At 40.3% G+C, this 23,952-nt stretch overlaps 1 protein-coding gene across 3 annotated transcripts in view; it reads left to right on the top strand.

Moving 5' to 3' along the window:
• Window positions 1-23,952, top strand: part of DISC1 (DISC1 scaffold protein) — a 388,287-nt gene that overhangs the window by 334,719 nt on the left and 29,616 nt on the right. For all 3 annotated transcript variants that reach the window (XM_061161490.1, XM_061161488.1, XM_061161489.1), the window contains one exon: window positions 22,954-23,227. In XM_061161490.1, coding sequence (XP_061017473.1) covers window positions 22,954-23,227 — 274 coding nt within the window. The remainder of the gene's footprint in view (window positions 1-22,953; window positions 23,228-23,952) is intronic.

The raw sequence follows: 23,952 nt of genomic DNA, 5'->3' as shown, positions 1-23,952 counted from the left end.
CACAAAGCTATTATGTAGATTAAATGAGATACATTAGGCCCATTTTCACCAATAATGGGATAGGCTCAGTAAATGTTTGTTGCCATTATTATCTGCAAGAATAATATTATTTGTAATAATAATTATGATTGTTGCTATCATTATTGAAAAGGCTATTATGATGATGATTGCTATTGGAGAAGGCTGAATGTTAGAGTTTGACGAGTGTTAAGGATTACACTAAAAAGTGTTTCATAACATGTGCATGTGTGTGTATGTGTGTGTGTGTATATAGAATTTTGAGATAGTTTGCATTTGAAATCCTGTTTTTGTGACAGGCAGCCTAGGGAAATGCTCAGTCTTGCACATAATAATGAACGCCTGCTTTGTCTGTTACCATTTACAACAACCACTGTTATTTCTGTCATCTCAAGAGAGATGTTCCTATGTCGGCACAAAAATGAGCAAGATCTATCACAAAAAAATTACCAGGTATGGGTGACTGTATGGGTCTTAGGCACTTAGGACTTAGAGATCAGTCAAATGAGTCCTTACATGTTTTGTTTGGTTAGTATAGAATAGGAAATTGCATTTCCCAGGTGGAGAGGGAAGCTAAATATTTCTCACAAAATGAGTGAAAACCTAATGCCATCAGGTCATGGGTTGTGTCATCAGGATGGAATTCAATCTCATCTCCACCAACTAGCTAGCTGGGTAACTCTGAGGAAATACCAGAGCCTCGAGTCCACACCCTGATCTACAGAGTTGAGAGCATCGTCATAATAACACTCACCATGGTAGTGAAATCTTACAAGAGAATGCAATAATGTGTGAAAAGTGCCGAAAGCCCTGGCAGGCCCAGTGGGGATGGTACCGGTCTCCTCTCAGCCTGCCCCCGCAGTTCAGCTCTCCCCATTCCCAGCCTTCCCCGTCTGGGGAGCTCTAACTGCTAATGGCCAATACACGAAGCTGCCATGTTTATCTGGACCTTGAGGCAGACAGTAAGTGGAAATTCAATGGTGAGGTAGCCAGTGCAGGGGAATGGGTTTTCAGGTGCCGTATCAAGTCAGAGAAATCTCTCCTTGTCTTCTCTCCCTGCATGCCTCACCATACTTCTATTCGATTATGACAAATGTACTTGATGCTGCAGTAGTGTTCTCATCAGGGGTTGAAGGAATTGACAGCATTTTTTTTTTTTTTTTTTTAGAAAGAGCCATAACATCCCTTAGTTCAGAGACTGTAAATCCCGCATCCTCCAGATTAGATAATGCATGTTCAATATCAGTAGGAAAGAAACAGAGAAGTAAATATTTGCTACAAAATGTCTTTCTAATATCTTGAAAATTAGTTAATTTCCTGCATCTGACAAGTCAGTTCACAGCTACGTCCGCCTCCCATCTAGAGGCAAAGGAAAAACAAGCCGCCACAGCAAGGAGCCTGTCACTTGGGAATCCAGGGGAGATAATGTGACCACAGTGCCGTGGCATTGAATATTGATAAGGATGTGACAGGCCATGCTTAAAGTTTGGTGTCACATTCCAATGACTGGCTGAGAGATGAAAAGAAAACAAAAAATTAATCCCCCTCTTGGAATCTCCTGCAGATTCACTTAGTGGTTGGTTGCAGCTCAGCGGTCCATCTCTTTCTTTCCCCATTACTAATCGTAATCAAATATCCATTATTGGTTTTCAGCAACAATGTAATTGCTTTCCCTTCCTTATTTCCTGGGATGGTAGCTCTGCTGGTGAGAAAGGGCAGTTGTGTAATCGTTCTTTCCACCCAAACTCAGAGAAGTCGGTTGTGCCCTGCGGATATTGATGTCAGCCGCTTTGCTCTCTGGTGAAGGGAAGGAAGGAAATAATTTCATCCTGCTATTTTTAGACTTCAATTTGGATTTCAGCCTTTATGATACTTTGTGTACTGGGGATAGAGTTGTTGATGCACAGTCAGGCTGCTGTCAGGCGCTAGGCTTTCTACTTGCCCCTGTAGACTCGTGTCTCAGGACCGCATCTCGGCTCTGCTCAGCCCTCAGGACCCTCCTTGGTGGCCAAAAGCCCAGACAGGCTGAGAGGGCTAAGGTCCATTCTGTATCGAGTCTTTGCCAGTGGAATTTGCTGCCAGCAACCACTTAGGCTTCATTTTGCCCAGAAAGGTTTAATCTGATTTTTCATATGCCTAGATATTCAGCGCCACACACATTCTCTATAAACAAAATGAAGTCCCTTGACCATCCTTGTTTTTCCTGTCAGTTTCCCAGAGGTGGTAGATAAAAGCCAGAATGAGGACAATCTGCTCTCTTTGCTGGATTTCCTTCTAAACTCACAAGAAGGGCCCAGACACCTGGGACTCCGGGTTATCTTTCTTCAGCGGTGACGGAAGCCAGTCTTCCTGGCTCTTCCGTGTTAATGATGAGCTGGTCATAAACACCAAAGGCAGTTAGGAAGTGCCAGTGACACTTGTCTGAGCCTGTCTCCCATCAGGTGTTTCTTGTCACATGTGCTAAAATCTAGACCAGTCAGCACTGCTCTGAACCCTGTGGGTGCAGGCCATGTGAGCCCTGGAGGCTGTAGGTTTCAGCAGGTAAGACCCTGCTGTTTAAGGTGTGGCTGCAAACTGGCAAGACGGGCACCATCCACTGTGGCTGGAAGGCAGAGTCTCAGGCCCACCCTGGCTTGGGAACCAAGAACTGTAAGTGATCCATCTGTACATTAATCCCCTTTTCTTTTCTTTTCTTTAAAAAAAAAAATCACATGCCTTTATTAGGATCTCATGAAATCTATGGCTCCGATTCCCATGCACCCTCACATGAGATCTTGCAGGTAATTTCAGTGAGTGCAGCCCCCATGAACTTCAGTCAGACCTGCCACTCAGGAGCTCTGAGTGCACATCTGGTGGGACCCCCGATGCTGTGGGCCCCCCACCTTGCTTGCCTGCGCTGCGGTTTGGCTGTCCTGTGGACCAGCCTTCACTGCGATGCCTCATCTCTTGCATTTAAGGAGAACTAGCTCAGGGCAGGTCATTGCTCGTCATCTCTCCAGCCCCTTCAACCCTTCAGTCCTGTTTTTATGATCCTTTTGTGGCCACTTTGCTCTCTGGCTTTCTCTTTCCTTGGTTGGTTTATCGCCAGGGTCTTGGGTTTCCCAGGTGGCTTAGTGGTAAAGAATCTGCCTGCCAAGCAGGAGACGTGGGTTTGATCCCTGGGTTGGAAAGATCCCCTGGAGAAGGAAATGCCCACCCACTCCAGTATTCTCGCCTTGAGGATCCCATGGGCAGAGGAGCCTGGCGGGCTCCAGTCCACGGGGTGGCACAGAGTCAGGCATGACTGAGCGACCAAGCAGCAGCCGCCAGGGTCTTAGAATAACCTGCAGCTGCGAGGCACAGGTGCCGAGGCCCTGCCCAGGCGCAGCACATGTGCTCCTGAGAGGCAGCAGGGCTTCCGTGGTCTTCCTGCTCTTCCTGCTGACAGCATGCGTTCTGCTGGCCCAAGGGGAGCTCTGGGCTTTGATCTCCTCCAGCCTTGATGATGGCCTGAGGACAGTGCAAGGCGGACTGAGCGTCACCCCGAACACTGAACACTGAAGTCTCTTCACTCCCTGATCTATCAGGGGCACACTCTGACCTCGAAGGTGTCCTTGCTTTGAAAGTGAAAGCATTAGTCACTCAGTCGTGTCTGACTCTTTGTGACCCCACACACTGTAGCCCACCAGTTTCCTCTGTCCATGGAATTCTCCAGGCAAGAACACTGGAGTAGGTAGCCATTCCCTTCTCCAGGGGATCTTCTTGACCTAGGGGTAGAACCTGGGTCTCCCACATTGTAGGCAGACTCTTTATCGTCTGAACCACCAGGGAAGTCCTTCCCTTCCCTGGGAGGGAGCAAATATATGTGGTTAAATGGTATCACTGACTCAAAGGACATGAGTTTGAGCAAACTCCAGGAGATAATGAAGGACAAGGAAGCCTGGCGTGCTGCAGTCCTTGGTGTTGCAGAGAATCAGACACAACCAAGCGACTCAACTACAACAGCAACAAATGTACGTGGATGATTACAGTCTAGGATACAGGTCAAAGCAGAAGTGTGGGCTGCAGGACCATAAACGAAGGGTGTACATGGGGTGAGCCCACTGCTCCTAACAGCGTCATCTGGAAGCTCAGTGCCTCATCCCCCGTGTGGGGCTGTCATATAGCACCCCTGTTTCACCCCTGCAGCCTATCATTTGTGAAGAAGTCTCATTTGAGCTCCTTTTGCTTGGGGTGTGTATTGATCACGTCTTTTGTTTGGGGGATCGGGGCTCAGCCCGTGATGAGGCTGCAGCTGCCTCTGGGCTCCCTTTCGTGTCAGAGGCTCCATCCCTGGCTGTTCGCTGTCCCTGGAGCCATGATTGTGGTCTCTTTGGAGCTCATGTCACGCCTCCTGTGGCTTGTGGACTGAGAACTCCAGCACCAGGGAAAGCCTCCCTAAGGCTCTCATGATGGCAGGATGAGCCCTCTGCTCCAGCCCTGCAGTATCTCCAAGGCTCTCACACCGTGCCAGCAGCATCTCCGGGCTGCGGCTCAGGGCATCACTCATTCCCAAGTGGCTTTTATTCTTCTCCATAGAACACAGTCTGGGGACATTTTTCTGTCTTCTTTTCCATAAGGCCAGATGCACACATCTGTGGAGCTGTAGGGACGCTCTGCCTCTCTGACACTCTGACCGAACGTTTGTCCCATAAAACATTCGGTGGGAGCCCTTTGGCAGGTCTCTCTTCCCATTCCAGCCCTGAGCTGTCAGTGGAAAGGCACCTGCTCCGAGGGGTGGGGAGAATCACAGCCTTCACCTGCAGGGCGGGGTCTGGCTCCTTTTCTCTTCAAGTTGAGCTACTGGACAGTACCCAGGAGAGGAGCTGGGGGGCAATTTATGAGGCTCGCTCTCTCTTCCCGTCTAGCTCGTTTCCCTTTAAAATTCCTTGGCTGCCCTCGGCGTGGGCATGTGTTTCTGTTTATCCTGTGGCTCTCAGGACTCAGTGTAGCTCCTACTCCTGAAAAGCTCTGATTAGGAAGCCCTTTCCTCAACTGACAGTTTGCACTGATCACACATGTGCCCACAAACTAGGACAGCGTCTCTCAACAAAGGGGACTGTGCAAATTTTGGCCAAAAGGCCAAAGGAAAAGCAGTGCATAAATTTTTAAAAACTTAGATTTATTTCCTTTCTGTTATAAAAATAAAGAATGCATGTGGTTTATTTGAATAAAAAAAAAGAATATATACAGCAGAAAGCAGTAAAATATAAAGTAAATCCCCCATGCCTCTCCCAACTATAAGGAGACAGTTTCAAGTATATTCTTCCAGAAATATTTCTCTCGTGCATATATGGATGTATATGTCTGCCCTTTTGTTATTTTTTAAACGTCAAATGAGATCTTAACAGAATGCTGTTTGTTCTGTGCTTTACCTATTTTGATTTATTTTTTTTAGAAGCCTTTCCATTATTTTGAGAGACTTAGAGCCTTCTGTTGTGAATGGTTGCCTTGTGTGCAACAGTAAATTTGCTTGATTTGTTTTCTCCCTTTGGTTGTTTCCAGTTGTTTCTTGTGATGCAATTACTGTACTTTTCCACACAGCTCTTTTTTTCTTGTCTGAATATGTCTGTAGGGTACATGCTTCGAAGTGGAGCAGCTAGATCAAAGACCATGTGCTTTTTTAAATCTTAACAAGCATTGCCAAATGACTTTCCTTAAAAAGGGTAATGCTTTATTTGCACGTCTTTACCTTGAAATGTTACTGATCACCTTTTTATGTATTTATTGGTCATTGGTATTTCTTCCTCTGCTTATTCTGTTTTTTCTTGGGATGTTTGTTTTTCTTCCTATTGATTTTCAGAACTCTTGAAGGTTAAGGAATTTGATTCTTGGATTGTGCAATGTATTAAAAATATTTTTTCCTAAATAGACCGTTTGCATTTTGATTTTCATTTATGGCATTTTGCTGTCTAGAAGTTGAAATTTGCATGTATCTGGATTTGTCCCTTTTTGTCCCTTTTTTGACTTCTAGGTTTTTGTGTCTTCCCTACTTTAAAATTGTAGTCAAATGATTTAAAATTTCCATTTAGTCATTGAACTGCTTAGAAAACAATGCGGCACTGGCACAGTTGAGTGGCATATTGAGACCTTAATTTTTAATGTAGTCAGTCCACTGGGATCGCTTATCAGGAAAGCTTTTCCCCTATTAACCTTTATTAGGGTGGATATTTTTCCACTTAATTGTTTTATCTGCTTCAAATTGGAGGAGTTCTTTTAGTGTATCTTTCCCGAAAGTTCATTCAGTTAATTAAATACTTACTGAATTCTTATCATGGTTAATACCTTGCTAGACTGTATGATTCACAGGAGTTTTTTAAAAAGTGAGTATGAATTATTCTCAAACTTCATTAGGAACCTGCAGTAGAAGGTATATGTACATCAAAGTCAGACATTAAAGCAGAATATAATAGCTGTATTAAGAGTACTACCAAATGCCATAGGGGTTCAGAGAATGGAGACTATACATGGGGAGGGGATGAGGGAAGAGTTCTTTACTAAAGTGACGTTTGAGATGGGCCTTGATGAATTGGTTGGCTTTTTAACAGGTGGGGATTTTGGGAAAGAAAAAGCATGAGAAGTAATCATCTGAAATTAGAAACTTGTGCATTTGTCCTGGGAAGAGCGAGTGATGCACTTGGGTGTCATCTGGGAATACACAGGAGAGCCATGGGGAGGTGTCCAGAGCAGGGCTGAGGTCAGCTGGGAAAGGCCTTGGAAGAGTTGGCTTCCATCTGGCAAGCAGTGAAAGCCACTAACATTTTTGGAGCAATAATAGATGTGATAGATTAGAAGAGTGGAATGTCTGAAGGCAGAAAGACTCATAATTAACTGCAGTGGTGACAAAATGAATTGCTGAATTCAAGGTAGAGTCAAAAAGGGAAGAACAGACCTGAACAATGCTCTCCGTTTATGATCTATAGTTTGATGAAGGAACAAAAATGTTGAAAGTGGCCATAATGTGTGGCCTTCATTTAATTCACTCTTCTTTTTTTTTAATTGAAGTGTAGTTGATTAACAATGTTGTGTTAATCGGTTTACTCTTTTTTAAACTGTTTATTTTATATTGAAGTATAGCTGATTAACAATGTTGCATTAGTTTCAGGTGTATAGCAAAGTGATTCAGTTGTACATATACATGTACCTATTCTTTTTCAAATTGTTTTCCCATTTAGGTTGTTACATAATATTGAATAGAGTTCCCTGTACTGTGTTGGTTATCTGTTTAAAATATACCAGTGTATACATGTCAGGTGGGGTACATGTGTTGAGTCTTAGTATGTTTCACATTGTGCTAGGTGGCGGGAACAGCAGTCAGCATGGCAGAAAGGATTACTGCTCTCCAAGGATGGAATTCTAATGGTGAGAGAGCAACAAATAAGCCAAGAGGAGACAGGAGTAAAGAGAACATGAATATAAATGGAGAAATTAAGAGGAGGAGCTGGGTTGATGGAGATTCCTGATAACCTTGATTTCATGTTATAAAACTCAGCATTCAATTGTTCAAGATAATTATCTGTCTATATATCAGTAGCTATTTCTGGTGATATTCTCTTTCCACTTTTATCTTGGTGTTTACAGCTGAGTGATGCAGTGGGCAGCGGGGGTAGGGGTGGGGAGTAACAGTTTGAAAGAAGCTGCTGAGTTGGAAAGGATTTCTAAAATTCATGGTGGATTGGCCTATCTACAAAGGAGAGGGAATTGAGCAGGCTCATGCTTAGACTATATCTTTGGCTTTTGAGGATGCCTTAATTTTCTCACCTGTAAAATGGAGATCTCTCCCAGCATAACCATTGTACTTTCCTCACGATTTTGTGGGTTATAACTCAGGAAGTGCATGGCCGGGTAGTTCTCACTAGAGGTTGTAGTCATGAGACTGAGGTTGCTATCTTGTCAGCTCAGCTGGGCTGGGCAGCCAAGGTGCTCACATGACTGGCAGCTGAGAGTAGCCATCAGCTGAGATTGTAGTTGGTGTCAGTGACCAATTTGCGTGGAGTCCCCTCAGTGTGGCGATTTCAGGATAGACAGACTTCTCGATTGGCAGCTGACTTCCCTCAGTGCAAGTGTCCCAGAACAGTTGGTGGAAACTGCATGGCCTTTCCTGGGGTCCGCTGGTTACCAGAAAGTCAGTAAGGCAGCCCAGAATCAAGAGGAGAGGACAAGACTCCACCTCTCGATTGTAGGAATGTCAAAGAATTTGAATTGTAATTTAAATCTTCCACAGTGTTGCAATACTGACTACTTCGTGAGGTTATGTTGAGGTAACAACTTTTAGAACAACCTCTGACCAATCACTGTTAATTAACAGTAGTGATGATGAGGGTGGTGGTGGTAGTGATGGAGATAGATGATGCAGATGATGAAGTTGATGGAGATGATGAAGATGTTGGAGATGATGAAGATGATGGAAATGAAGATGATGGGGATGATAGGAATGATGAGAATGATGAGGATGAATAACTGTACTACCCTTCTGCAAAACATCTTTTATATTGTTGGAAGGTTAAATCTTGGGTGGAATTAATTACTGGTCTCACCCAATTTATATTTATTATATAATAATAGGAGAAAATTAAATAGGGCTCATGATTATCATATCCTAGCCATCATACACTTCATCATCCTAGCTTCAGCAATACGTGACCGTGAACTTCTAGATGTTCAAGCTGGTTGTAGAAAAGGCAGAGGAACCATAGATCAAATTGCCAACATCTGCTGGATCATCGAAAAAGCAAGAGAGTTCCAGTAAAACATCTATTTCTGCTTATTGACTATGCCAAAGCCTTTGACTGTGTGGATCACAATAAACTGTGGAAAATTCTGAAAGAGATGGGAGTACCAGACCACCTCACCTGCCTCTTGAGAAACCTGTATGCAGGTCCGGAAGCAGCAGTTAGAACTGGACATGGAACAACAGACTGGTTCCAAATAGGAAAAGGAGTACTTCAAGTTGTATATTGTCACCCTGCTTATTTAACTTATATGCAGAGTACATCATGAGAAATGCTGGGCTGGAAGAAGCACAAGCTGGAATCAAGTATGCTGGGAGAAGTATCAATAACCTCAGATATGCAGATGACACCACCCTTATGGCAGAAAGTGAAGAGGAACTAAAAAGCCTCTTGATGAAAGTGAAAGAGGAGAGTGAAAATGTTGGCTTAAAGCTCAACATTCAGAAAACTAAGATCATGGCATCTGGTCTCATCAGTTCATGGGAAATAGATGGGGAGACAGTGGAAACAGTGTCAGACTTTGTTTTTTTGGGCTCCAAAATCACTGCAGATGGTGACTGAAGCCATGAAATTAAAAGACGCTTACTCCTTGGAAGGAAATTTATGACCAACCTAGAGAGCATATTAAAAAGCAGAGACATTACTTTGCCAAAAATGGTCCGTTTGGTCAAGGCTATGGTTTTTCCAGTGGTCACGTATGGATGTGAGAGTTGGACTGTGAAGAAGGCTAAGCGCTGAAAAATCGATGCTTTTGAACTGTGGTGTTGGAGAAGACTCTTGAGAGTCCCTTGGACTGCAAGGAGATCCAACCAGTCCATCCTAAAGGAGATCAGTCCTGGGTGTTCATTGGAAGGACTGATGCTGAAGCTAAAACTCCAGTACTTTGGCCACCTCATGCCATGAACTGAACTGAACTGAGCCATCATACATGCACATTTAAGATTGGTTTTCATTTTACTAGTGCTTATTACAATTCAAGATTTGAGAACTTTAATACTTTTTCTGCTACTGTTGCTCTTTTATATATTGTGTATATCATTTTGTATCTTTTTTATAATCTATCCTCTGAGATAATAATAAGAGATCAGTTCAGTTCAGTCACTCAGTCATGTCCCACTCTTTGCGACCCCATGAACCGCAGCACGCCAGGCCTCTCTGTCCATCACCAACTCCTGGAGTTCACCCAAACCCATGTCCATTGAGTCGGTGATGCCATCCAACCATCTCATCCTTTGTCGTCCCCTTCTCCTCCTGCCCTCAATCTTTCCCAGCATCAGGGTCTTTTCTAAGGAGTCAGTTCTTCGAATCAGGTGGCCAGAGTATTGGAGTTTCAGCTTCAGCATCAGTCCTTCCAATGGCTATTCAGGACTGATCTCCTTTAGGATGGACTGGTTGGATCTCCTTGCAGTCTAAGGGACTCTTAAGAGTCTTCTCAAACACCACAGTTCAAAAGCATGAATTCTTTGGCGCTCATCTTTCTTTATAGTCCAACTCTCACATCCATACATGACCATTGGAAAAACCATAGCCTATTATATTGCAAATGTAGAGACTCAAACTGAGAGAAAGTACTTTCCAAAGGTCACCAAACTTTATAGTAGAGGCTAAATTCCAATCAAAGTCATCTGATCTTGACTGAATCAACTCTGTGTTCAGCCACAGTTAATAGGCATACAAACTCTAACTGGCTTAAACAAAAGTAGGATGGACACCTGGGTTGGTTGAGTTAGCAACTCAGACTTGTCATCAAAAACTCAAAGGTTCTTCCCATTTCTTTTTTTCCCAATCATTTCCATTCACAATGCATCAGCTTTGCCTGTAGGATGACTCCATTAGGTCACAGGATAGACACAGTGGTTTCCTTGTTCATTGCTGTTTTGGGAAAGAAAACGAAAACTATTCCTCACCCACCAGCATCTCAGCATGAGCCATAGAACTTGGTCTGATTGACTCTAGTTTAGCTATCTGGATTGCCAACCCCTGTACCATAAAGGATTGCCCAATAGAATGTCATAGGTCATCTGTTTTCATCTAGTCACAGTCTATCTGGGTGACTAGGCTTACCATCCAGTAAAGTGAAGTGAAAGTGAAAGTTGCTCAGTCCTGTCTGACTCTTTGTGACCCCATGGACTATACAGTCCATGGAATTCTCCAGGCCATAATACTGGAGTGGGTAGCCTTTCCCTTCTCCAGGGGATCTTCTCAACCCAGGGATCAAACCCAGGTCTCCTGCATCGCAGGCAGATTCTTTACCAGCTGAGCCCCCAGGGAAGCCCGACCAGTAAGACCCAACAAAGGTGGGTTATTTACCTGAATACTCCCTGAGTTCTGTTACGAAGGGTAAGAAGAAGGGACATTGGCTCATCAAATAACAGTATCCACTACAGTTTCCAAGACAAACACTTTTTTCATATACTGCATTTCCTCTTGTCAGAGTTTCAGATGGCATTTTGGGAAGCAGGCTAAACTATCCAAAAGTCTTTGCTCAGGGGAGGATTTTATTAATCTTTCTTTCTTGGGAAATAGAAGACAAAGGAATGAAATGTTAAAATTTCTAAGAAACTCCGTTTCTGAAAACTGGAACTTTAATCTTTGTTGTGCAAGGAATGAAAATATTTTAGACATGTGAGGACAGGTGGTGTCTAAGCAGTTTGCAGTTGAAGGCTTACTACCATTGGGCATTCACATACTGGTTTGATAGTTTACTCCATTATGGGTCTGTGAAAAGACCTGGTTATTTTCAAGTTTTCTAAAGAATTAGGTAAAATGCTAATACTCTATAACTGAAAATAGTCATAGGTCAGGAAAGAGAGTTTAGTAAGAAGAACTGAAATTGTGAGTGTCTGTGTTAGACACAATTCATTCACTGTGAATTGTGTTAGAATTCACTCACTGTGTTAGAATTCTAACTCACTGTGTTAGAATTATTTCTATTTCTAAAATGAGTGGAAACTTGCCCACAAATTTCCTGCCTAGCCCCTCTTTTAACATCATTCTCTGTAAATAACACACTCATTCCTAAGTTCCACCAAGATTCAAGCCACAATCTGATGATCTCTCTGGGACTTTATTTAGCTTTCAAATGAGGAATAATAGGAATGATGAATCACTATTCGCTATTCAAGAGCTTCCCCAGAAACACTGAACCTGTGTCTTCAAATTGTCTCATTATTGGTTGTAAAAACATCACCAAAGATCTCACATAGCTCAAATGGCTATAAGTCATTTGTTTAAGGGATTGTTACTAATGACCTCATTATTCTCCTTCATAGGAGAGACTCTGAAATTAGCCACTACTCTTCATTACAAATGGATTCAATAAGAAGATATTTTAAAAGTCTAAACCTTCATGAAATTATTACATGAGCTATAATGAAGCACTGTAATTTCACACCTACATGATTTGCTCATCGTTCAGTTTGTGTCTCTAAAACTGATTTCCAAACTTTGACATATGCATTCTAAGAGGTATTTCAGGATAAGTATCTTTCATTTTCACTCAAAGACCATACATAATGCATCTTATTAAATAGGAAATGAACACAGAGTTCTATAATGTAGAGAATTATTTATAGACTCAGCAAGCTCTTTCCCCTAGGAACGGGTGTGAATCCAGCCCTGCACACACCATTAGAAAGAAGCCGGAGAGATGCCAGGGGATCTGACAAGTTAATAATAAAAACTAACTGAGGACCCTCCTGGCAACTGAAGGTGATGTGGCCTCCATGTGGGGAAGAAACAGATGATAAAGTGGAGGAGGGGCTTTGGGGACACGCCCTTTTCTTTCTCCCACTTTGCCTGGGAAAGCCAGGACCTGTCATGTTGCTTCTGGAAAGAGACAAGCTCCTGCTGGCCGGTGAATCAGAGGAGCTGTCCCAGGAAGGCTTGGGTCGTCAGCATTCCTCCAGCCCTCTCTGTTCCACGGAAGGTAGATAATTGAGGGAGTCTCATGTATTTCTGCAAACACAGAAGTACAAATTATTCTATCAGAGATGATGGCCCGCCTAATAGGTTAGGCACAAGTTATGGCCTTGGCATTATCCCCTTCTCCAAAGACCCATCACCTGCTGAGGTGGTTAATATGCCTAAGCAAACATGAACTCGATGGAATATACATGAGACTTCTTAGGAGGGCAACGGCCGTGAAGGAACAACAATAATGGACTCTTACCTGGTGAAGCATAATTAGACACAAGATGTTCAGTAGATGTAATCACATACTTCCACAAGGTGAAGGAGAATATTGGAAACAGGAGGTGCAGTAGGAAGTCATAAACCCAAATGGAAATTCAGAGAATACAGAATATAAAAGTTGAAAAAATTCTCAGTAAATGGGTCGAATAGCCAAGTGGATTAAGTTAAAGAACAAATTAGTGAGCCAGACAACCTTTCAAATACTCTGAAGGCCTGAGGAGCAGACAGAGAGAAGGAAAAAAATAATAGAAGCTAAGCAATGTACAGAATAGAGTTATTTGATCAGTGTTCATATGAAAAAAAAAATCCCAAAAGAAAAGAAAACAATTAATAGAAGAGAGAGAGGAAATATTTGACAGACTAATGACTGAGAATTTCCCAGAAAAAAGGGAAAGATGTAAGACCTTTTACCAACGGGCTTAATAACTAACAGAATAGGGAAGGGTGAGGGGATCAATAGGTTGCAATTAAAACAAAGATAAAAAGAAATTGTCTAAGGGCAGATCATCTAGAAAAGGGTAAGAATTAGGCTGATCTCAGACTTTTCAATAACATCATAGAAGGCAAGAAGGCAGAATATTAAACCTAACCATTATTTAGAGTTTGAGTATGAAATGAAATGTTTTCAGACCTGTAGGTCCTTAAAAGATTTACAAAACACATTTTCTTTGAAGTGTCTTTCAAGGAAATATTTCAGCAATACAAACAATAAGTTCAGGAGGGCAGTGTGAGTTATGTGAGAGAGAGCTGAAAAAAACTTTAGCAAATTTTACTGTTGATGAGATAGAGAACTTACAAATAAAACATGAAATGTGTCTTAGTAAATATAAAACTAAAATATGGCCTCAGAACACGTCCAAGTGTATCCCCTTTGAGGTGGAATGAGAATAGAATGAAGGGGCAGTGGAAGTTTGCTACGGGGCAGCCAGGCAGGCTCATTCCTTCCATGATCCAGTAGGAGCCTCTCAGACAATAAATGAACATTTAATTTCACATAGAAACCTGTGCACAAATGTTCATAGGCGCTTTATTTATAATAATTCCAAGCTGGGAAGAACATCACGGATGTCCTTCAGTGGGTGAATAGTTGAATTAACTGGTTCAGAGAGCATGGGACACTATGCAGCAATAGAAAGAAATGAACCGTTGGTATGTGAATCTCCAGGGAACTATGTTGAATGAAAAAAGCCAATCACAAAGTTTCATAATTTACAGTTCCATCTGTACAACATTTTTGAAGTGATAAAATTTGGAAATGGATAACAGATGTAGTGGTTTCCAGACACTAGAGATGGCAGTAAAGGTGGGAAGTAGTGATGTGGTTATAGCAAAGGGTATTGGGATGCTCAGTACCTTGAATGTGGTGGTGGATACATGAACTTGCCCAAGGGATAAAATTATATAGAACTGTAGACATGTACACACACACATACACACAAGAGGGGATATCTGAATGAGATCAGTGGGTTGCATTAATGGCAGTTACCTGGTTGTGATATTATACTATACATTGTCAGAAACTGGGTAAAGGATTCATGGATCTCTCTGTATTCCTTTTCATGATTTTGTGTGAATTAAGAAAAAGAAAGATAGGAACAAACAAAGACATAAAACTTAAAAATTAAGAATCTTGGTTGTAACAAATCAGAAAAACAGCCACAATTATTAAACAGTAATTATAGTAATTCTGAACACAGTGGTGAAGGCCACCAATCCCAAAGATTAAATTCCAGAATGGATTTTTAAAAAATTCAGCCAAATGAGTGTATTACATTCATTTCTGGAAAAAGAAAATGGGTGGGATGGGGTGGGGGGACTGGGGAGGTTCAAGAGGGAGGGGACATATGTATACCTATGACTAATTCAGGTTGTGGTACAGCAGAAGACAACACAGTATTGTTAAACAATTATCCTCCAATTAAAAATAAATTTAAAAAAGGAAAAATGTAAAAAAAAATTTGAACATAAAGTGCGATAAAAGAAAAAATTGAATTAAAAGAGAGTTGGAGTAATAATTATAATATTAGAAAAAATAGCAGTATAGGTAAAATTTGGGGGGCAATAATGTTACAAATTAGAAGTAAGTCAAATTCAATTACAGAAAAATATGAAAAATCAGGAAGTTTGATGGTAGGCATGCAAGTGTCTTTTAAACTATTTTTCATGTTTTTCTATATATGTAAAATATTTAATAATTTTAAAAGTAAACATTTTATAATAAAAAACAAAAATATTGGAGATGATTAAGGTATTAGATGAAAGTTTAGAGCTTTAAATACTTTTATTAGAAAATTAAAATAGAAAAATAAAACAAGCATTTGACAGCAGAAGCTAATAAAAAGGTGATAAATCTAAAGAAAGAGAAAAATAAAGATAACATCAGAAATCAAGAAAATAGAGAACAAAAATCAGTATCAAAGATGAACAAAGCAAAGGGTTCTTTGAAAAGGTTAATAAGCTAGCAAGACTGTGATAACACTGAACAAGATTAGTCAGAAAAGAGGTAAATGTTTAAGTAAAATACAGAATGAAAAGGAGAAATGTCTATGGAGAAGAGTGATTTTAAAATTTATAAACAAACATTATAATGCATATGAAACCTGTGAGAAAGTGGATTTATTTCTATAAAAGATGCAGTGTTAATGTTGAACTAGATACTAGAAAAAGGAAAACTGAGTAAACTATAAAAATTAAAGATATTCAACTGGCAATGAAATGCTTCCTTTAACATGGCTCAGTCAGTAAAGAATTTGCCTGCAATTGGGAGACCCAGGTTCAATCCTTGGGTCAGGAAGATCCCCTGGAGAAGAAAAGGGCAATCCACTCCAGTGTTCTTGCCTGGAGAATTCCATAGACAGAGGAGCCTGGCAGGCTACAGTCCACGGCGTTGCAAAGAGTCGAACACAATTGAGTGACTAACACTTTTCACACTTTCAACGAAAACCTTAGGAGAAGGATGGGGAACCTAGAAAAGGAATGAATTGGCAATGGATCAGAAGAGATATTTCACAGGAGAAAATCTGAGTGTCTAATAAGCGACTGTAGTAGAGAAACTCAGCTTCAAGATGCTACTTGTCACGTATCAGATTGGCTACAATTAGGAAATTGGAAAATAAGAGTCCAGTGTTTCTAATAAGGATGATCTCTTCTCATGTGTACCAGACCCTATTCCTGCTCTCTTGATCCAGGATGTGGCTCAGGAAATCTGTGTTTTTTCTCTCTCTTTTTATTATTTTACCTCTTTAAAAAAATTTTTTTGGATATATCATACAGCACATGGGATCTTAGTTCCCAGACCAGGGATGGAACCTTGTCCCTGAAGTAGAAGCTTGGATCCCTAACTACAGGACCACCTCTTTTTGTTATTTTAGACTGTATATAACACAATGAGAACTTACACACATTGTGAACATACTGCTTGATGAATATTCACAAAATGAACATACCCGTCACCACCACCATTGATAAATAAAACACTTCTAACACGCCAGCAGGCCCCCTGATGCCTCTCCCCATCCTCACTCCTCTTCTCCCCAAAGAAGCCACTATCTTGATGTCTAATACCATGGATTAATTTTTCATATTTAAAAATATAAAATAAATAGAATCATAGTACCTTCTCTTTGCCTTTTTGCCTAACCTTATGTTTTTGAGATTCATCCATATTCTTGCAGGTTGTACTAATTTGTTCATCTTCTTTGCAAAAATTCCAATGACTGGACATTCCACGATTAATCCATTCTTCTATTTATGGACATCTGTTTTCCCTCCCAGGTTTTGGCTGTTACAAATAATGTTGTCTGATCATACATACAGTTGGTCTTCATTATTAGTAGCTTTTGAATTTGTGAGTTTGTCTACTTAAGAAAATTTACTTGTAACTCCCAAATCGATACCTGCAGAGTTCTCCCTGTTATTGAAGGACATGCCCAGAGTGGCTAAAAATCTGAGTCACTTGATGTGCACAACCCCCACTGAGGTTGAGCAAGGCAGTGCTCCGCTTCCTGGTCACAACTGTCATGCTGTAGAGACATGCCCTTTTTGCTGACTGTTTAGTGCCAAGTTTTTCACATCTTTGTGCTTTTTCCTGGTGATTTTGCTGTTCAAATGGCTCCCTCCGCAGCATAGTGATGAAGTGCTGTCTGATGCTCCTCAAGGCAAGAAAACTATAATGTGCCTTACGGAGAGCATATGTGTTTGGTGAGCTTTGCTCGGGCATGAGTTATAGTGCTGTGTATGGGACTAGTGTTAATGAGTCAACACTATATATTAAGTAAGGATTTTTAAAACAGGAACACACATAAAACTAGATTATACATTGGTCATGCAAGGATGCTCAGTTATGTCTGATTCTTTGTGATTATGGACTGTAGCCCACCAGGCTCCTCTGTCCATGGGATTCTCCAGGCAAGAATACTGGAGTGGGTTGCTGTGCCCTCCTCCAGGGGATCTTCCTGACCCAGGAATTGAACCCACGTCTCCTGGGTCTCCTGCATTGCAGGCAGATTCTTTACCCACTGAGCCACCTGGGAAGCCCATGATAATGTTCTAACCAAAGGCTGACAGGAAGCTAGCCCTGCATTTCCTCTGAGAGCAATGGTTTGCCATCTGCCAGTTCAGCGCTCATGGTGACTGCAGAAATGACTACTGTGAATTAACGCAAGTCCTAAGTATATACTCATGAAACGCACGTATTCCTGAGAGTTGTGGTGCTGGGTCATGTGACTGACTATTTTCATCATTAGCACATCTGTCAACGAGCTTTCAAAGGCACTGCATTCATGCGCACTCCCACCAGCAGTGTGGGAGAGGACTGGTCATCTTTGTGGGGTTCCAGGTGTCACGTGCGTGTGTGTGCACAGCCACGTCTGATTCTCCCAGTTGGGCCTCACTCTGTAGGTTAGTGTGCATTTTCCTGATGACTGATGCTGTTGCGCATCTTTTCATAAAGTACTCATTGGCCATTTAGATCCCCTCTTTTATGAAATATCTTTCCCAGTCTTTGACCAAAATTGGGGTTGTCTGTCTCTTTCTTGTTTTGTGGGAGTCCTGTTTATAGTCAGGAAGCAGTTTTTTGTTGGTTGCATGTATTACAAATAACTTCTTCCACTTTGTGGCTTATCATTTCATTCTCTCAATGGTTTTGTTTTTTGATGAATGTAAATTCTTAATATTTGTAGTCAAATTTATTACTTCTTTTCTTTATAGTTAGTACTTTTTATATCCAATTTGAGAAATCTTTGTTTACTGCAAAGTCATAAAGATATTATCCTATTCAGACATACCTCAGAGACATTGCAGGTTTACTGTCATGGTCTAGAACCAAACCTGCAATATCTCTGAGAGACTCCTTAAGAAAAAAAAAAACCACTAGGAATAAAACCACTATATGACCCAGCAATCCTATTACTAGGCATATACCCTGAGGAAATAAAAATTGAAAAAGACACATGTACCCCAATGTTCATTGCAACTCTATTTACAATTAGCTAAAATGTGGAAACAACCTAGATGTCCTTCAACAGATGAGTGGATAAAGAAGCTGTGGTGTGTGTGTGTGTGTGTGTGTATATAATATATATATAATGGAATATTACTCAGCCATAAAAAAGGAACACATTTGAGTCAGTTTTAGAGGTAGATGAAACTAGAGCCTATCATACAGAGTGAAGTAAGTCAGAAGGAGAAATATAAATATCGTAATCTAATGCATATATATGGAATCTAGAAAGATAGTACTGATGAGTTTATTAGCAGGGCAGCAGTGGAGAAACAGACCTAGAGAACAGACTAATGGACACAGTGGGATTTGGGGAGGGAGAGGGTAAGATGTATGGAGAGAGTATAGAAACTTATAATACCTTACGTAAAATAGATAGCCAGTGGGAATTTGCTGTTGAGGGAACTCAGACAGGGGCTCTGTATCAACCTAGGGGGTGGGATGGGGAGGGAGATGGGAGGGAGGTTTAGGAGGGAGGGGACATGGGTATACCTATGGCTTATTCTTGTTGATGTTTGACAGAAAACAACCAAATTCTGTGAAGCAATTATCCTTCTATTAAGAATAAATAAATTTTTTTAAAAAAGGAAAAATAATGGTGCTGATAGACTTGCTTTATGCAGGGTTGCCATAAACCTTCAATTTGCAAAAAAAAAAAAAAAAAAAAAAACCAAAAAAAAACAAGCACTATCTGTGAAGTGAAATAAAATGAAGCATAGTAAAGCAAGATATGCCTGAATTATTTTCTAGAAGTTTTCTTTTTCACGTGTTGATCCGTAAGCCACCTGAAATTGATGTTTGCTTGGTGTGAGCCAATAATCATGAATTTGAATTTTTTCCCTATAGTGTGTGCATGCTAAGTTGCTTCAGTTGTGTCCGCTTCTTTGAGACACTACGGACTGTAGCCTGCCAGACTCTTCTGTCCTTGGGATTCTCCGGGAAAAAGAACACTGGAGTGGGTTGTCATGCCCTCCCCTAGGGGATCTTCCCAACTCAGGAATTGAACCCAGGTCTCTTAACATCTCCTGCATTGACAGGCAGGTTCTTTACCACTAGTGCCACCTGGGAAGCCCATTCTTATAGTGATGTTAATCCACTTGACATGAGTATATTGAACAGGCTGTCCTTTACCCATTACACTGTATTTCTTATGCCTTCATGCCATATTTCCATTCTTTTGTCTGCAGTCTGTTTGTATCCATATATTTAATGATGTATGTGTCTTATAAGCAACATGGAATTGGATTTTGCTTTTTTTTTATTCTAGTCTAAAATCTTTGACTTTTAAATACAGTATTTATCTATTTATATTTAATGTAATTCCTAATATATTAGGGATAAATAGTTCTATTTTGCCATTTTCCCTATCTATATCACATTCATTCCTGTCCTTATTGCTTTCATTAAACCAATACTTAAGTATATTTTAATTTTAAAACACTCACATATTGGCTTGTTAGTTATACATTCTTTAAATCTCTCTGCTTTTTGATTACCATAAGGAGTTCAGTATGAATCCATGAGTTTTTAAAATTTAATACATTGAGCACTTTACTACTTTCTGGAAACACAAGGACCTGAAACTATTTTAATGCCTCTCCTTCCCTCTTTGGTCATGTATTTTAAGTCTTCATATACTTTAGATCACAAAAGAAATTATTGCTGTTTTTTTATATCAACAGTCACTTAAATTTAGCTACATATTTACTTTTCCATTGTTTTTCATTCCTTTATGCATGTCCTTGGGCTTTCTAGGTGGCTCAGTGATAAAGAATCACCAGCTATCTGTCTGGTTTTGGTATTAGGGTGATGGTGGCCTTATAGAATGAGTTTGGAAGTTTACCTTCCTCTGCCATTTTCTGAAAGAGTTTGAGTAGGATAGGTGTTAGCTCTTCTCTAAATTTTTGGGAGAATTCAGCTGTGAAGGCATCTGGTCCTGGGCTTTTGTTTGTTGGAAGATTTCTGATTGATTTCTGTGCTTGAGATGGGTCTGTTAATATTTTGTATTTCTTCCTGCTTCAATTTTGGAAAGTTATACTTTTCTAAGAATTTGTCCATTTCTTCCAAGTTGTCCATTGTATTGGCATATATTGCTGATAGTAGTCTCTTATGATCCTTTGTATTTCTGTGTTGTCTGTTGTGATTTCTCCCTTTTCATTTCTAATTTTGTTGATTTGATTCTTCTCCCTTTCTTTCTTGATGAGTCTGGCTAATAGTTTGTCTATTTTATTTATCTTGTCAAAGAACCTGCTTTTAGTTGTGTTGATTTTTGCTATAGTCTCCTTTGGGGTTTTTTTGCATTTATTTCTGCCCTAATTTTTATGATTTCTTTCCTTCTACTAACCCTGGGGTGCTTCATTTCTTATTTTTCCAGTTGCTTTAGGTTTAGAGGTTATTTGTTTGATTTCTCTCCTGTTTCTTGAGGTAGGCTTGTACTGCTATGAAGCTTCCCCTTAGCACTGCTTTTACTGAATCCCATATAATGAGGTGGATGAAACTGGAGCCTATTATACAGAGCAAAGTAAGTCAGAAAGAAAAACACCAGTACAGTATATTAATGATGACCCTATGTGAGAGACAACAAAAGAGAGACAGTTGTAAAGAACAGACTTTTGGACTCTGTGGGAGAAGGCGAGTGTGGGATGATTTGAGAGAATAGCATTGAAACGTGTGAAATTTCATATGTGAAATAGATTGCCAGTCCAGGTTTGATGTATGAGACAGGGTGCTCAGGGCTGGTACACTGTGATGACCCTGAGGGATGGGATGGGGAGTGAGGTGGGAAGGAGGGTCAGAATGGGGAACAGATGTACACCCATGGCTGATTCATGTGAATGTATGGCAAAAACCACCACAATATTGTAAAGTAATTAGCCTCCAATTAAAATAAATTAAAAAAAAAAAAAAAGAATCACCAGCTAATGCAGAAGATGTGGGCTGAATCCCTGGATTGGGAATATCCCCTGGAGAAGAAAATGGCAACCCACTCCAGTATTCTTGCCTGCAAAATCCCATGGGTAGAGGAGCCTGGTAGGCTATAGTCCCATGGGGTCACAAAAGAGCTGGACATGACTTAGTGACTAAATAACAACAATAATGCATGTCCTTGCTTTCAGCTGGGATCATTTCCTTTATTGTGCATATACTGAAAGGAATTCTTTCCATTTTTATTTATTTGAAGATACCTTTTTTAACTTTTATTTTTGAATGAAATTAAAATAATTGTATAATTTATAGGATGTTACCTTTTTCCCACTATTTTTAAGATGTTGCTTTATTACCTCCTGCCATACACCATTTCTGTCACCCATATTATTACTTCCTTGAAGTGAATGTCTTTTTTTTTTTTCCCTCTAGCTGTTTTTAAGAGATTTGATCTGTCTTTGTTGTTCAGCAGTTTCACTAAGATGAACCTGGGTGTGTTTTTAAGTTTGCTTTTCCCTTCTTTGAGATTGTATCTGAATGTGTAGTTTGATGTCCCTTGTCAATTACCTGAAAATTCTCATCAATAGCTCTTCTAATATATATCTTCTGTCTCATTTTTTCTTACTTACTTACTTTTGGATTCATCATTTATAGTTACAGGCTTTAAAATAATGATGATCCATATATTTAGGAAGATAGAGGACATGGTGGATAATTTCAGAAGAGAACTGAAATGTAAAAAAAAAAAGTCAACAGAAATTATAGAGCTGATAAAGTAACCAAAATTTAGAACACAAGAAATAAATTGAATAACAGATTAGACACAGTAGAAGGAAGGATTAATAAATGAAAGATAGTTGCATAGGAAGTGTTTAGTCTGAAGCTGAATGGATGATGAAAAATAGGTTTTCATTTAAAATTTTGGGCTTTTGGCTTTCCAGTAAAATCAAAATTTTTGTGAACATTGAGTCTACATTCCTCATAGCTTTAGCTGGTCTGAGCTGATGAAAGGGCTCCCTGTAAAGGGGTATGTCCCTCCTACTAGCAAGAGTTCACCTTTCTCTTATTGCATTCTGTTACTGAGGCTGAGTATCTGTTGTTATGGTTTATATTACCCTTGCACTGCTTCACTCATTTACGTTACCTGGATGAATGTGGGTCAGTAAGGGGAAAAGGTGGGGAGGGACCATCTAGGCAGATGAAGTAGCACAGGAAAAAGTACTTGCCCTGGGGGAGTTGGGCAAGTCTAGGGACTCAAATGAAGACAGCAAGACAAGAGAACAAACGTGAGTAGGGTTGTTGTATTGAACCACTGAGTCTTGAAAAATATTTAGGATCTTGGATATCCTAACAGACCAAGTAGCTGAGAAGGACTATACTTATTTCACTGTTACTCGATGGTATACAAATTTGGCCCCTCTGAATCTTCTGGTTGAAATAATCCATCATTATGTAAAAGTGATTTGTTCATTCTAACGTTTTAGCCAGGTGGAAAAGCTATTGATTTGATATGATGAAACAGCACTGAATTAATCTTCATGCCTTTGTTTCTCCTCTGCCTTATAGCTGCAAGTGTCCGCTGCTTGGAAGAGTGTGGGAAGCTGACTTGGAAGCTTGTCGGTTGCTTATCCAGAGCTTGCAGCTCCAGGAAGCCAGGGGCAGCCTGTTTGCAGATGAGACACAGACGGATGACTTAGGGGGAGGTGCTTATACAGTGGCTCTGTCCAACCCCCTGAGGTCCCACCCTGAAGATGAAAGGAAGACCCCTTTGCACACCTTTGAAGAGTGGATGGTGCACCTGACTCCCTCTCCTCACTGTGCTAGCAGTGAACAGAAAGAGGTCTGTCCATCCTCATAAGATTAAGGATTCTTACTCTGAGGGGGGCTTTGGGACCACAGTCCAAGTGAGAGCGGTAAATACTGGGTGGGCTTCCCACTGACCCACCCAAACTGTTTAAAGTTTTAACAACTCCTGAACGTGATTTCAAAATGATGCAGAATTTTTATAGAAGTTGTTTAATATATAGGAGAATGAAAAAAAAAAAAAAAAAACTTTTGGCAAATTTAGTTCTATTTTTATTCTAATTTCATGGCTCTAGTCAGAATATATAAACTAATATATAATTACTATATATATATAGCCCACACTCTATATGTCATATATAACATGTAGCTGTTGTCTGTATACATATTATATATGTCATCTATGATATTTAATTCTATATTTAGAATATATATTCTACAATATTTATTCATTAGAATCAAACAAATATATGTATATATTCCATTAACTGTTTTTGCCAAAGCAAGATCATAATGAATGTTAGAATTTGCTCTTTTCATTTAAAATACCTAAGATATGGCCTGTGATATATGCATTAAAAATTAAAGTGTAGATTTATTCATTGTTTTACCCCAGGGCTGACCTAGATTCACAGAGATCTGAGTTCCCCACCCCTCCCCTCCCTGCTTCATCTCTCCTTTCTCTCCCTTCCCCTTGCTCACTTTTCCTTCTAGCCTTAATAAGATCCTTTCAACAAAAGGACTCTAGGAATTTCTTTCCAG

The sequence above is a fragment of the Dama dama genome, chromosome 15 (assembly GCF_033118175.1).
Source record: "Dama dama isolate Ldn47 chromosome 15, ASM3311817v1, whole genome shotgun sequence".
NCBI classification, from domain to species: Eukaryota; Metazoa; Chordata; class Mammalia; order Artiodactyla; family Cervidae; genus Dama; species Dama dama.
This window is presented reverse-complemented; position numbering and strand designations above follow the sequence as displayed.